This window comes from Lottia gigantea (assembly GCF_000327385.1).
Source record: "Lottia gigantea unplaced genomic scaffold LOTGIsca_3, whole genome shotgun sequence".
Classification (NCBI taxonomy): Eukaryota; Metazoa; Mollusca; class Gastropoda; family Lottiidae; genus Lottia; species Lottia gigantea.
The window spans coordinates 5402047-5416851 of record NW_008708986.1 but is presented as its reverse complement, the minus strand read 5'-3'; the positions used below and the strand labels follow the sequence as shown (position 1 = coordinate 5416851).

At 33.9% G+C, this 14805-nt stretch overlaps 3 protein-coding genes across 3 annotated transcripts; all 3 read right to left on the bottom strand.

Moving 5' to 3' along the window:
* Positions 1-4051: 4051 nt before the first annotated feature.
* LOTGIDRAFT_153479 (hypothetical protein) lies at positions 4052-5610 on the bottom strand (the record flags this gene model as incomplete). Its single annotated transcript, XM_009057364.1, has 2 exons — positions 4052-4201; positions 5344-5610. The coding sequence occupies 2 exons, from the start codon at positions 5608-5610 to the stop codon at positions 4052-4054; spliced, it is 417 nt and encodes a 138-aa protein (XP_009055612.1).
* Positions 5611-9738: 4128 nt separating this feature from the next.
* On the bottom strand, positions 9739-10449 carry LOTGIDRAFT_153478 (hypothetical protein; the record flags this gene model as incomplete). The annotated part of the gene is made up of 2 exons (XM_009057363.1): positions 9739-9780; positions 10153-10449. 2 exons carry the CDS (start codon positions 10447-10449, stop codon positions 9739-9741), a joined length of 339 nt encoding a protein of 112 aa, XP_009055611.1.
* Positions 10450-13585: 3136 nt separating this feature from the next.
* LOTGIDRAFT_153477 (hypothetical protein) lies at positions 13586-14381 on the bottom strand (the record flags this gene model as incomplete). Its single annotated transcript, XM_009057362.1, has 2 exons — positions 13586-13648; positions 14136-14381. 2 exons carry the CDS (start codon positions 14379-14381, stop codon positions 13586-13588), a joined length of 309 nt encoding a protein of 102 aa, XP_009055610.1.
* Between the last annotated feature and the right edge of the window lie 424 nt (positions 14382-14805).

Genomic DNA, 14805 nt, shown 5'->3' with positions numbered 1-14805 from the left:
TCATGTTTATCTTAAAAGAAATTCTAGAATTAACATTGATAATAAAAGACGTAATGGCGTAATAAAGTTCTAATTTAATTTAGAATAATATTCATTCATATCTAATATTACTTTACGACATGCTAATTGAAATTTGACGTAACTAGTTCTAAATTCAGAGATATGACATCAAAACTTTGGTAAATAGAATACTGCAAATAATGTAACCGCAGAAGTAATAGTTTCGCTACAGTTGGCAACTATGTGTACAGCGTCGGTCTGCTAAGTTTAAGAAAAATTGACAAAAGCAGAAAATATATATTGATTTTACAATTTTCATCATCAGAAAATACGAGTGCGGTGTATGTTGAAAAAATAAATTCACAGCTTTTTCAGCATTCCACAATTCCACAATAATAATATACCAGGTGTGTCAGACATTTTCAAGGACTGGTGTCGCAAAACTGTAAATTTTTCCAATCGCACTTTCCCATCCTTCGCTGCAAAGCTTGCCAGCACTCCCGTGAAGAAGTTACTGGGATTCTTCGCAATTCTCTCGTCAAGCCCTTCTTGGTTTAATGTGTGTCGGGACATCCTGGAGCGTCATAAATCCGAACCAGAATTGTTAATCAGGGTCATTTGAGTTAGACCTGGACACAATACTAAAAGTCCGACGTTGCCAAAGCCGAAGATATCAAGACGGTCGAAGTCCCTAGTAAAAGGAATATTGATCACATTCTATGATGTTAGAGACGATGGATCAGTATATTTACAAATAGATACTACTCTTACGTTTGCTTGGGGTAGGACAACTCGTAGCTAATTCACCATGGTAACGCGACTGTTACCAATGCCCGAATAGTTCCTGGCCGAGGAACCTCTATTGGAGACGTGGACGCCATCAAGAAAGCTGCGAAGACGGGAACAGCGGAGACTCCAAGAAAATCCAGAAATGCATTCAAGCGTAGTTGATAAGGATGGGAAATTGTTTCAGTCTCGGGGGATTACTTCGAAATAAATTTATAGTGACACTGACACTAATCCTAGAACTTTTCTAACACACCTTGTACATGTATATTGTTTGGTTAAAGTGGGTTTTTCTAATAAATAGATATATTAAATTAAAAAATAAGGATTATCTATATCGAAATTATTTTCTTCGTAAAACTAGGTTTATCTGTTTCGATATTTACAATGTTTAGTAAAATAGGTTTATCTGTTTCGATATATACGATGTTTAGTAAAACTAGGTTTATCTGTTTCGATATTTACAATGTTTAGTAAAATAGGTTTATCTGTTTCGATATATACAATGTTTAGTAAAACTAGGTTTATCTGTTTCGATATATACGATGTTTAGTAAAACTAGGTTTATCTGTTTCGATATTTACAATGTTTAGTAAAATAGGTTTATCTGTTTCGATATATACAATGTTTAGTAAAACTAGGCTTATCTGTTTCGATATATGCGATGTTTAGTAAAACTAGGTTTATCTGTTTCGATATTTACAATGTTTAGTAAAATAGGTTTATCTGTTTCGATATATACGATGTTTAGTAAAACTAGGTTTATCTGTTTCTATATATACAATGGTTAGTAAAACTAGGTTTATCTGTTTCGATATATACGATGTTTAGTAAAACTAGGTTTATCTGTTTCGATATATACAATGTTTAGTAAAATAGGTTTATCTGTTTCGATATATACGATGTTTAATAAAACTAGGTTTATCTGTTTCGATATTTACAATGTTTAGTAAAATAGGTTTATCTGTTTCGATATATACAATGTTTAGTAAAACTAGGTTTATCTGTTTCGATATATACGATGTTTAGTAAAACTAGGTTTATCTGTTTCGATATTTACAATGTTTAGTAAAATAGGTTTATCTGTTTCGATATATACAATGTTTAGTAAAACTAGGTTTATCTGTTTCAATATAGACGATGTTTAGTAAAACTAGGTTTATCTGTTTCGATATATACGATGTTTAGTAAAACTAGGTTTATCTGTTTCGATATATACAATGTTTAGTAAAACTAGGTTTATCTGTTTCGATATATACGATGTTTAGTAAAACTAGGCTTATCTGTTTCGATATATACGATGTTTAGTAAAACTAGGTTTATCTGTTTCGATATATACGATGTTTAGTAAAACTAGGTTTATCTGTTTCGATATATACAATGTTTAGTAAAACTAAGTTTAACTGTTAGATATATATAATGTTTAGTAAAACTAGGTTTATCTGTTTCGATATATACAATGTAAAGTAAAACTAGGTTTATCTTTTTCAATATATACAATGTAAAGTAAAACTAGGTTTATCTTTTTCAATATATACAATGTTTAGTAAAACTAGGTTTATCTATATTGATATACTCATTGTTAGTGACAGCATTGATCTACAGTGCTTATAGAAATCTCAGCCCATTAATTATTTTTCAATAATATCATTTGACACACTGTAACAGTTATCAATATGGGAGATAAGAAAACATTGATTTTTTTAAACATATAATGATAAGACACATTAACCACGCCTTTTTACTGTTATCTCACAATTATAAAGTTATAAATCCCTTGAAATGTACTATTTCCGTCTTTAAAAAAAACACACGGAGTGTTTAATGAGGGAAATATTCAGTGGCATTTCTAGAAACACCAGGTGAGGGGGGCCAAAAAATTTTCCATGTGTGGCATTCTTTCACTGTTGATTAAAACTGGAAGGGGAGATATTGCCAGTACATCGGTATTACCTTTCCCTGAAGTTTCTATAACGCAAGTAGCACAAGTATAAGTCACCAATATACAAAAATATACTTTATAACATAGGCTATTTAAACTGTTCAAAACGGTTAAGTTACCAAGTATTGTGATAAAGATTTTAAAAAATCGAACTGAGTTATAATTGTTCAATAATTAAAGGATCTTATCAGGATAATGAGCATAGTATCAAATAAAATAGTGAAAATTCTAATATTAGATTTTCGTTAGCCATTCATAGACTTTAAAACCAATCAATGCAGAAAACCATTAATTAACAGAGAACATTAAGAATATTGATTACCATAATGATACAACTACTTGAGATTGTATTCTTTAGTTAATCATGATAACAGAGTATTTCTAGGTTTTAACCTTAAAACTTAGCCTTAAAACATGCTGAAAGTCAATAATTCCAAATTCCAAAATATCAATATGGAAATATCATATCGTAAGATAAGGTACGATAGCAATTAACCGATCTCTCCGAGTTTTCATTGTCTAAGAAGTATTGACCCTTGGCTTTCAATGAAATCTGTATCTTGACAATCCATATACACGTTGTCATACCCATGCATAGCAGATGAAGCGACTCACGCTTTGACAAACGAGTACCCAGTTTCGATCGCGCTAATAAGCTGATTTTGATGTGTTTTAGCAAAGTCAAAGGGAATAATTAAAAAAGCATTCAAGATGTTAAAGATCTCACCGTTCTGCATTTTCATATTTAATACGCCTATTTTTTGAAGTAGGCGTTAAACACCATATTAATTCAAAGAGAATATCTAAATATTGATTTTCTTTCTTTCTACAACAACCAATATCTTATCTTTTCATCTATAATTTAGCTTTACATATGCGATAGTTACGTAGGAATCGGTTCAAAATTCTGATATACTTCAGGAACCACAGACATAGAAAATCGGAAAAGTATCATATACATTATCCTTACAATGTCACGACCTTCGTCTTATACCTTAACTGCATACGTCACCTTTCTTGTAGCACGGAATGCAGAGATTTAATTGGAATTTACAATTACAACAGCGAATGCAGCCAATTGACTGTAAACATACAGGCTTATTGTTTACAGATTTTTATGTCGAGAACTCTGATTGGCTGTATTCACTCACCGACCAAATCGCTGCATTTTCAAACTTTAAACACTCCATTGCAGTCAAGATATAAGACTGCGGTTCGTAATAGCAATACATTGTAAAACTACACACACATATAAATGCTATACCGCAATGAGGAATTAAAATTGTATATTATGTTTTAAAATTGCTTTCAACAACTGAGCCTTCAATATTCTCTAGGTACTTTATTTACTTTATAGTTATCTAAACAGTTGGACATAAACATCCAGATTAATTTCAGAACAACTAACTCAGTAGTAGTCACATTATAATGATACCTATTTTTCAAGCATCCACAGGTTTGGTGCCACACAGACTGTAAGAAAAATTTATATTTATTCAAATAAAAACGATATGGCAACTATCGTTGATTTTGTATTCATTTTATGTTATGCAATTATTAAAATAGTTAAAGCAAAAAAAAGTATTTTAAGTTCAAAAATGCAAGCTACACATTTATATTATGATGTACATTCAAACAAATGTAAAACATAACCAATTCATGGTGCAATAGTTAAAAAAAAATCCAGTATGATAAAACTTCTCTATCAAACATTCAACTTGAAACATTGTTTCAAGCAATTTCTGCTTTTGTCAAGTTTCAAGATTAATTTTGCCACTTGACCATAAATTCTTGTGAATTTCTTGGTGCCATAGACCCATAAGTAAAGATTATGTAGACTAACTTCTGGAAAAAACTCATTATATCTTTAAAAGAGTTAAAATAGAGATTTTTCATCATAGTAATACAAACCTTCATCATTGAGAGTGGAATTATTGATGAGCAAAGTCAATGATCCACTGCTATACAGCAATCTGATTTAAACATATGTGGAACATGACACTACCAGAGAGAATATAAACGAGCATCTCAATCTTTAAGGATATTTTTTAGAAGAAAAAAGACGTTCCCAGGTTTTATTAAAGTGAAATTAGACTTAACACGTCTGATGACTGAAACCACGGAATAAGTGAATTCTATGAGACAGCTGATGTAAATTTCCGGTTCAACTTGGCAAGTTCCAGGTCGCCTGTCTGTAACATGGTTCCTTACTTCCCTTTTAACTGCTTTCTAATACAAAATCGAATTAATCTGTAAATGAATACTTAAGCTGCGGACAGATTTATAAAGAGTAAATGGGACTAATTCGCTTAAAAGTCAATACGGTGGAAAAATTCCGACGACTTGTCAATTTGAACTACTTTTTTCTCAAATTTAAGACTAACGTTATCTGCTTGCCTTTTTGCAAGTTGGCCTTACTGAAACCTGAATAAATTACAAGCTTTCTTCCTATGATATAACTTTCTGACAAACATGCCAATTAATTCGTACAATGGTCTCAGCAAAACAAGACTCTTGATATTTCAACTCTTCAACAAATTAATACTTTCTTAATGATAGGCATAGCTTTCCCCTTAGAATATGGAATACATGTGATGAAAGATAAAGTATCTTACCTTTTGAATGCAAGTCTTTTCATCGTCATTTCCTTCAAGGCAAAAAGACACACTTTTAATACTAGAAGGCGCAACACTGGTAGTCAAAGAATGACGCTGCGGAGTAACGGCATCTACGGCTAATTTTGGACATTGGCCTTGAGTTGGCACCAGAACAGTAGGTGCCGAGCCACGCCTAGTTCCCGAGGAGGTACTAGTCCTTGAATTGCTGGAAGAACGTCGCCGGTTCTTTCTAACGGTAGTTCCAGTCCGTCCCAACATAGACATTTTCCATTTCTATTGTGTCCGATCACAAGGTATTGCAAACATCTTTCACTAACTACAGTGAAACGTAAAAAGCAATCAATATGTGATTTTTAATGATATCGATCAACAGAAACGTCTTCCATCTCTGTTCGGATTACACTCTTCAAATCGACAAAGTTAATACCACATATTGGCTTTTAACGACGAGAATCTGACTTTGGATCAATCGACCGGAAACACCAATCAAGGTTACCGCCCCTTAATACAGACATTATATATAATAATAGAGTGCAGAATAAGTGACAGGTTCCTCTAATAATCTACTTCATTACCGTATAGATCACAAGACAATCTTGCTGTAGGGTCGATAGATCATCATATCGACTGTCTCTGTCTAAAACCTTAGCCGTCATCACCTCAGAACTAATCATCGCCCGATAACCTGATCTTCTTTCAATTTCTATTAGATCCTTCGGCTGGTCAGGAGTGATATCGCAGGATTAAAGCATTATATTTGTCAATTAGTGAAGTCGGTTCTATTGAACATGTCTTGGTATAGAATGATTCTAGTAATTAATGTTACTAGTTATATTTTAATTGGATATCTGCCGATAAGTAACCGTTTAGATTCTTGATGTGGTATATATACAAATAAATTTGGACGTTTAGACATTTTGTTTCCGACTTAGAAATCGGGATGGGAAGTTATTGTCAGATAGTCTAATTGTTCAATAATATACAGGAAATGATTGCGAGAATTTATTTATATCAAGCATTTTATAAACTACCCCAAAGCTTTTTGCAATATCCAATTTAAGATTCAAATATGTTTCCGAATCGGTAATTCAATAAAACGAGTAACTTAAACAATATCATGTTAACCATACGTTTAATTTGTATTTAAATAAGTACACAAGAGCATTCCGTTCACTTGATATGCGTAAGCAAATAGCCTAAGAAACTACTATTTGCATCATTACGATTTTTCGAATGAAACTACACATTGGAATGAAAATCGAAAAAGTACAAACTATACTCTGTGAATGAAACAAAATAATAAATTGTGTGATATACCATTTCGATTTCACCGAACTAGAAATCGGAAAAGTACAAACAGCAGCAATATCAAACTATTATCCATGGATAAAAAATTGGTAACACATCATGATGCAGTATCAAATGCCACGACAGATTACAAACACCCTTGGAAGTGACAGAAAGAAATATGAAGCGTCTAAAAGCGCCAAGACGATTCATTATTGAACGGCGACTGGGTTTATGGTTTTAAGTAGTGTTCGCGAATAACAATTTATTTCAAATATTTTTAAAGAAGAAATCTTTGACAAATTAAACAACTGCATAAATCTTAATATATACCTCTGACATTCCCCTCCGCTTCAATATTATATCTTAGAAAATATATTTCAGCTTTAGTGCCTATTGCTGATCATCTAAAATGATTGAGATTTACACGAGAAAACCTACACACGAGGGCTGGCCGAAAAGTTCTAAACCTTACTTTTAAAGTCTCGTACCTGGTCGATGGTTTTAGTTTTGTCTTTACGTGGTCTTCTGTCAGGTTTAAAAAGTTTTATGCAGTCACCATAAAAGATTGCTTGCCAGGCAAGGTAATATACGCCCACTGGCAGCTTTGATTTTGAATAAAAATATTTAGCTGTACAGTAACAATCACCAGTATGAAATATTCAACCTTCAGTCATACATTTCTTTTCAACTCTTTAGGGCGATACTGAATAATATTGAGTATGAGTTATTGCCCTTGTTCTTGAAAACGTGTTAAATTTTTAGCTCGTGAACACTCTAGAAGGCAAATATTCAATCTTCAGCGCGGGACTGAATAATAAAACCAAGTATTGTCAAACTCCATCAACAATCATGCCTTTTGGTGTTTTAGAGCTAAATTTGAAAGCGTTTTCAAGAACAAGGGCAATAACTCATACTTAATATTTTTCAATTCTTCTGATTTTCAATAGGGTTCATCCTTGGGTGATTACCAACACTCACACAAAGTTTCGTCAAAATCCGTCAAGAATTGTGTCTTGTAGAGTGTTTACGAGCAATTGTGGACGGACCGACGGATCGACGGACGGACGGGCGAACGGACATGGGTGACGGCAATATACGCCCCCATTGCATGTGAGCGTATAAAAAGGCATTCACAGTGGACATCACATCATCATTCCTTTTTTCATTACTCGACGTTTCAGCCAACCCTCGTACACTCAACCAAACAACAGTTTTGCGGTCAAAATCCATTAGCTAAAAAAATTGATCAAATCATACACATCATTATAGAAAATGAGACGCGTATTTCAAAAGCAAGAATCACTGTGGTTTAAAACGAAGACCTATTCAGCTGTAATACCAGAGCATAAACATACAATGACTTAACTGGTACCATTGGAAACGATTTCACGTATATATTTCACAAAATTCCAATTAAATTGGACAAAACCATTATATAATACCGATCGTGATCGAAGATATGCTCAGAGTGAGTTAAGGTCGCCATAAGCGTGTAGGGCACACCAGACATTATGCCATTGACGACATTATGCCACTGGCGCCATTATTTTTCTCTCGTTTGGCCGCAAATATTACTGTGAATGGTCGCAGTCCGGTGTGACCGGGCTGTAACTGAGCAGCACTTTGGAAAAGTCTCTTCATTCCGACTATATATTATGAACTATGGAATATAAGATGAAGGTAATTTAAAAGAAGTTGAGAATTCCAGACCAAGTAATCTTGACATGTCTTATCTTTATTAGAGCAGTAGAATTTCAATATAAATTCCAGTAAAGAGACTGTTTATATTATCTTGAACGAAAGAACCTATTTAAACCCATGACGATTATTCCCTTTTCTTCATATCCGAAAGTCTGTAGGCCGCGAAAGATATATGTTCGATACATCGTTAATCACGAGGTATCAAAGACAAATTTAAGTTGATCTGAACAAAATTTGTCTGTGAAGTTTCCAGACTACCTCAACCAAGGAGAAGACATACCAAGTCGCTGAGTTGGGTGTTATGGAAGGGTGAGCACCATGCATCGCTAGCAACACCAACCGCAGTCTTTCAATAAATTCTCATTGACGTCGTTCTTTCATTTTTTGAAAATGGACATCACCTTCAAATTAAATTAACACCATTAAAACTAACAATAGTAATAATTCTCAACGAATGAATGAAGAAACCGAAGCCAGGCTATGTTTTTGCACTGCATAAGGAACGAAAGACTGTCTTCTATCAAATGTGCCTCACAAAATTTAACGCCAGTTGATGTGTTTATGTATACTGATTTTCCTAGCATCACTATTCAGTGCATAAACTTGAAGTTCCGTGACAGAATTTCGCACGACTCCAACATCCTTATTTTACCGTCCCACATGCTTAAAATAGTTGTTTTGGTAATTTAACATAACTTCCATAACTTGAAATCTTAAAACTTTCGAAATGTTTTTGAACTACGAATTTCAACGGACGCAAAATTTACCATGTCAACGCCCATATCATTACATATTGAAAAGTGGCCTTCTTATCAAATATCATAACAAAGTTTTGAAATCCGATTTTAATGACTACTGTTTTTGCTTTGAATGTCAAATATTTCAGCATAATTTTGAAACATTCCAAATATGGAAGGTTGTTAACGTTTTTTTTATTTTTTGGCGCCATTTATTCCTGCTCGAAATTAAACATAATATCTATCAAAATGCAATTCGGGTGATTTTCAAGGCATTTCTGATTTGAATGTTTATAAATAAATTGAACAGAGATTGATTCTTTATTAATGAATTGCTTGGCTTCACTGTGCAGCTCTGCCCTTGATAGCAGCAAACTCCAATAAGCATTTAACAATTTCCCTCACCACTTACTTTATACAAGTTTCTTACACATGAAATGAACTTCCACTCAATCGTATATTTAATGTCAAGAGCAGTTATTTTTAAAGACGTTTACAATAATGAAGAGCGATACTGAATGCAATCTATTTTATTTTTCTATAGAAATCTGACAGATCCTCCATTCGATAAATTGAGCTTTCTTCAAACATTTTATCATTGTCGTATTCAATACGTAATGTGCTTGTCAACCTAATCCCTTTCCGTTACAATGAATGGGTCTTTTCAATTAGAGAGTTCCATCAAAGGGAAATAATCGATGTATTTCTAATAATTATCAGAAAATATCATGTGAGAATTTTTATTCTTCTCAAAGTTAACGGATTAATCTATACTTTTATTGTTTTCTGTTTTAGAAAACGATCTTTAAACACGTTAAAAGGAAACAATTTTTCTACTTGCTGTTTTTATGGTGATATTGAATTAGTTATGAACAGAAACAGCAAGGTATAAGTGTGAATGGAACATGACATTTGACAATGATAAAGTCATTGCTTAGAAATTGAAAACATTCCAAGGTTGATTAATGGCCAACAGAAGAATACTTTCCAGATAAGTGTGGTCATGAAATTATACACTACGTATCGTTTCGTACCGACTCACAGATTTAGTGGCTGTAAATGGCACAGAAGTACTTACCCCTCTAATGGCTAATGTGTCCGGACGAGAGTTGATACATATTTCCTCCGTTTCCGTATGAAATGTAACACTTTTGCTAGGAGATGCATATGGAGTTACAGTTCTTGCTACAGTCTCAGCACTACGACTTATGGGTCTAGGCGAAAAGACTGGATGATGGTGATGAGGTGACATTGATGGAGCTGAAGCTCGTCTGTTAAAAGATGTTGTTGTTTTCTGAGCTTGGCGTGATGAAGCTGCTGCAGATCTTCGTCTGTTCTTCCGGACAACTGTTGCCGTTCTCATCATCATTGGCATGGCTTCGTCACTAAGGAGTATTTTCACATGACCACAAATAGGCTAGTTCTTTGTCAACAAGTTATGCTCATGCATTTCAATTTGGTAGCATTCCACTTTCCTTGAGACAGTATCCGATTTTTTTAAAAATAACACAACTCTTATCCACAAAAAAAAAACAACTCATGTCAACAAAAACACCTTTACACAAACACAACAGTACAGAAACAAGATTCCATATCGATACTAACGTTCTAAATCAGGAAATTTGTCAAAAGAAGCCAAAGTCAGAGGAGTCGAACGTTAATGAGGTACTTGAAGATGGAAACATGCCTTTGACATTTGCTTGTTGAGTTCCACCTTGCGGGTAATTAGCCGCGGGTTAATCATCTAGTCCCTATGATGGTCTGGATCTCATTAGTTCATCTGTTTACAGACAGAATAAAGCCACATAGATGTTTTCTACACATGATTTATCCACATATCTCATTATAAATCATTATTTATCATTAGCAATATGACCTTAACTATGTCTAAGTAGAAACCTCTTAGGAATTCTATATAAATTTCAAAGGCTTAAGGTTTGAATTAATTTATCAATCATGGGATCATCCAGAAGAGGCCATTGTTTCACCACGTAAAGGGTTTGAATTGAAACATTTTGTCAAAATTATGCGACCAACGTAACACAGGGAAAGTGATCTTTGAATAATGGTTGCATCTGCTTTTACCAGTGTATTTCAAGATGTGATAGAATAGATGTATCCTTTCACCTCCAGTAGACAATATACGGTCGGTAACTTGGTATAGTTTGCTATTTAGTCAAATTGCTTTAGTACCGGCTCTGTCATTCCAACTATCCAGAATGTAGAACTTGACCAACCAATGGTCGATAGCGACAGTTATGTATTTCGAGTCGTTGGTGCACCCAGTTCGAGTTAATACAGTGCTTGATAAGATTCTTCCAGATGCCACCAACTGATTGCAGTCGCTGAAAATCAAGTTGACTTTAGATTCTGATTTTAGGTTTTATAAGAGGTGCTCTCTTATAGAAGCACTGGCCTTGGTCACAAGTGGAGACTTTGGATTTCAGCATTGGAATACATCAATTTAAGTTACCTACTTCTCGTGAGACTTTCAAGATAAACAAATAATTCAAAAAATGCAAAGCAATTGCTCCAGGGAGTTTATGAAAGGGGATCTTATCTACCATGGACAAGAACATAAGCAGTCGCCAAACGTTTAGTACTGATGTTAGAGAATTCGTCCCGGAGTTCTTTATAAAAGCGTTTGACAATCACAGAGGCTGTACAACTGTAGGTGATTGTCATGCTGGATATTTAGGCCGTTAGGTACAACTGCTGGTTATTGATCTATTCAGATATTTCTGGAAGTCGATTACACCCCCTCCTCTCCCTCCTTGCACGATACTATTGAATACAAGACTAAACAAAATTCCATCACTCATTGTCATTTAGCTTACCAGACTAAAAGATTCATTGACTCGTTTGAGTCTAGCATACAAGTCTATAAGATTCATTGCCTCATTCAAATGTCATGAAATAGTCTGTTAAAAGAGTTGTTACTACATCTTTATCTGAACCCCTGTCAAGAAGGTTAGACGCTACTACTATTTCACTACGAGACCCATGAATCAAACCACAACAGTATTAAAGATAAAGAATTTCAACGCTAGTATTGAATTATTACAGTCAGTTTCTCTAAAATGAATTAAAGTTCAATAACTGTCAATAAGTCTCATCGTGAAGGTTAAAGCCATAAACTTTACTGAAACATCTAAGAAAGAAAAGAATTATGAAATTCATATTAAAACAATCGAAATTTTAGTGAAATTTTAAATCAATTTACAGTCTATTTGAAGAAACTTGCTTAAGATTATACTAATTGTAAGAACAGGACTGTGTCCGATGGCTACAATTAGTAAAGCCAAATAAAGAAATTGAACACATTCTCAGTTCCGAGCCTACAGCAATGTTATAGAACAGATCTATTAATAACGTTAAGATATTTGTGTGGGCAAATATTTCTGTATATTGATTATTCAAATCTTACAAAAAATGGTCAAGTAACTACCCTAAGCTGCACGAAAAAATATTGCAGAAAAAATATAATAAGCTTTTTTTCGTTTGAATTTTCCGCACTACAATCCTCTGTGCAGTTTCCCTCTCATAAATCAATATTCATAACCAAATACGTTCTAAGCAAAAATCATGACCATATCCATTCAGTGGAATTCTTTAAAAACACCATTTTATCATTCTTTAATGTTTTTTACCTGATTGTAGGTAGGTTTAATGGGGCGGACTGATGTGAATATAGTTGAACGTCGTTCCCAGCTTGTCATGCCACGAGAATGGTGACCAGCGACACAACTAATTCTGTCATTATATTCTACATTTCCTCGACTCTCTTTTTTAACACATGTGCTTCATCTTTATTTCTTTGGATTGCACACCGTGGCCACAAGAATTTATATCATCCATTCAATCAGGTCAAAATTGCATACTTCATTGCAAATTAAACATCGGAAGTAAAAAAATTTTCTTTCGAAAAGTTTTTAAATAATGTATTTTTTATGTTGTCGTATAAGCATTATTAAGTAAATATCAATGAAATAAAATGAAATTTATGTCATTAAAAGACAATGCTTTTTACAAGTTCGCAAGAGATATTAATACCGGAACTTTCCATATAAATCACGCTACATCAATGAAGGGAAATAACTTCCCTTACTCATTAATTCATCGACCACAAAAGACAAATATTTACTTAAGATCGAGGTAACTATTGGTATTATACCATAAACTTTGATACTATTATCACACAGTATCAAAGCAACTGTCTCAATATCGTCTCAAGTTTTATTGGGAGTTCTCACGTTTTAAATCAACGTTGTTACATTGAATAATACAGTTTTACTCTAGGAATTGTGCAAAACATGTCGTCTTTAGGAAAAATAAGGGGGGCCCGGGGGCTCAGTGAGTTAGACGACTGCTCACTAACCTGAAGGTCCAGGGTTCAATTCCGGCATAGGTCGAGATAATATCTTCGGATTTTTCAACCCGGTTTCCCGATGCAGAAAGTAGGAGGTAAAACTCCATTCATTTCATTTCATTTAAGGCAAAATAAACGACCATCAAAAGTTGCATAATGTTAGAGTTTTTTTCAATGCAATGCCTTTGACGCTCCAATACGAATGCTAGAGAAAAAATGCACAAGAAAAATAAAATACATCTTGATGTACAGTTGATAATTATTAACGATAAGTCGATGTCTTCCAGTGTACATAAAACAAATAACATAACTTAAAAACAAAGAAATGAAATGAATTGAGTCAAACTTTTGTGCACCATTTCAGCTAACGAAGACGGATAAAAACGAAGAAAAAGGGGCACATTACATACCATGATAATGCATTCCTGTATACATTTCTCAACAAAACGCAACTAAAGGGCGTAAAAACAAAATGGTTTTTTTTAAAACGTTTTAAGAAGGAACGCAGGGATACTTGAAATAATCCAGAATAAAATGCAATTCGCTCCTCTGATAATAGGATCAATGAACATAGTAATTCCAAATACGATAAGTTGCATGAGCACCACGCAAATGTAAATCATCTTTGTGTTAAATATCATAAAGCCATCGAATATCCTTATTAAAGTCATGAGAATTGAACTCCATCTTACCTCTAAAATGGTAACAGGTTCCTCCTCTTTAATGGTAACCGATGTGGGTTGAATACGTAGAGAGGAACATCGCCTGGTATTCCTAAATGCCATAGTAGAATCTTCTAATGATAATGAAGCTGGTGTGCAGTCAGACCTTGTACTGCTTACTCGCTTTAAATTTAACAGTGGTCTAGATTTCAGACTTGCCGAACGAGATCGTCGCCCTTTACGGGCTATAGTTGCCTTTCTTACCAACATCGACATTTTTGAGGCATTCTTTAACGCCCGTTTTTAATCCAAAAAAGCACAAATGAATGGTACGTCTCAAGCACTATAAAATGATTATCGCGTATCAACACATCCGAATCTTTCTTCTACATCAGGTCAAATACAGATACCTCATGGTGTTTGTCAGTCTTTAATTCTGCACGAATAAATCTCCACGAATAAAACCTAATTGTTATTGTTTACAGCTGGATTATCAAGGAATTATCTTTGTTCTTCTTTAATCGACAAGCTTCGGTCGTTAACTAAACGGTGAGATGGATGCAACCCATTGCTGAATAAATACAGTTAATTTCATTCCCAGACAATTTCAAAACCAGAACATTGATTAAATGATTTGAAACACCAGTTATTTCATTTTTATTTCTTTTAAGAAACTATTTAAACCAGAAGAACGCAGAAA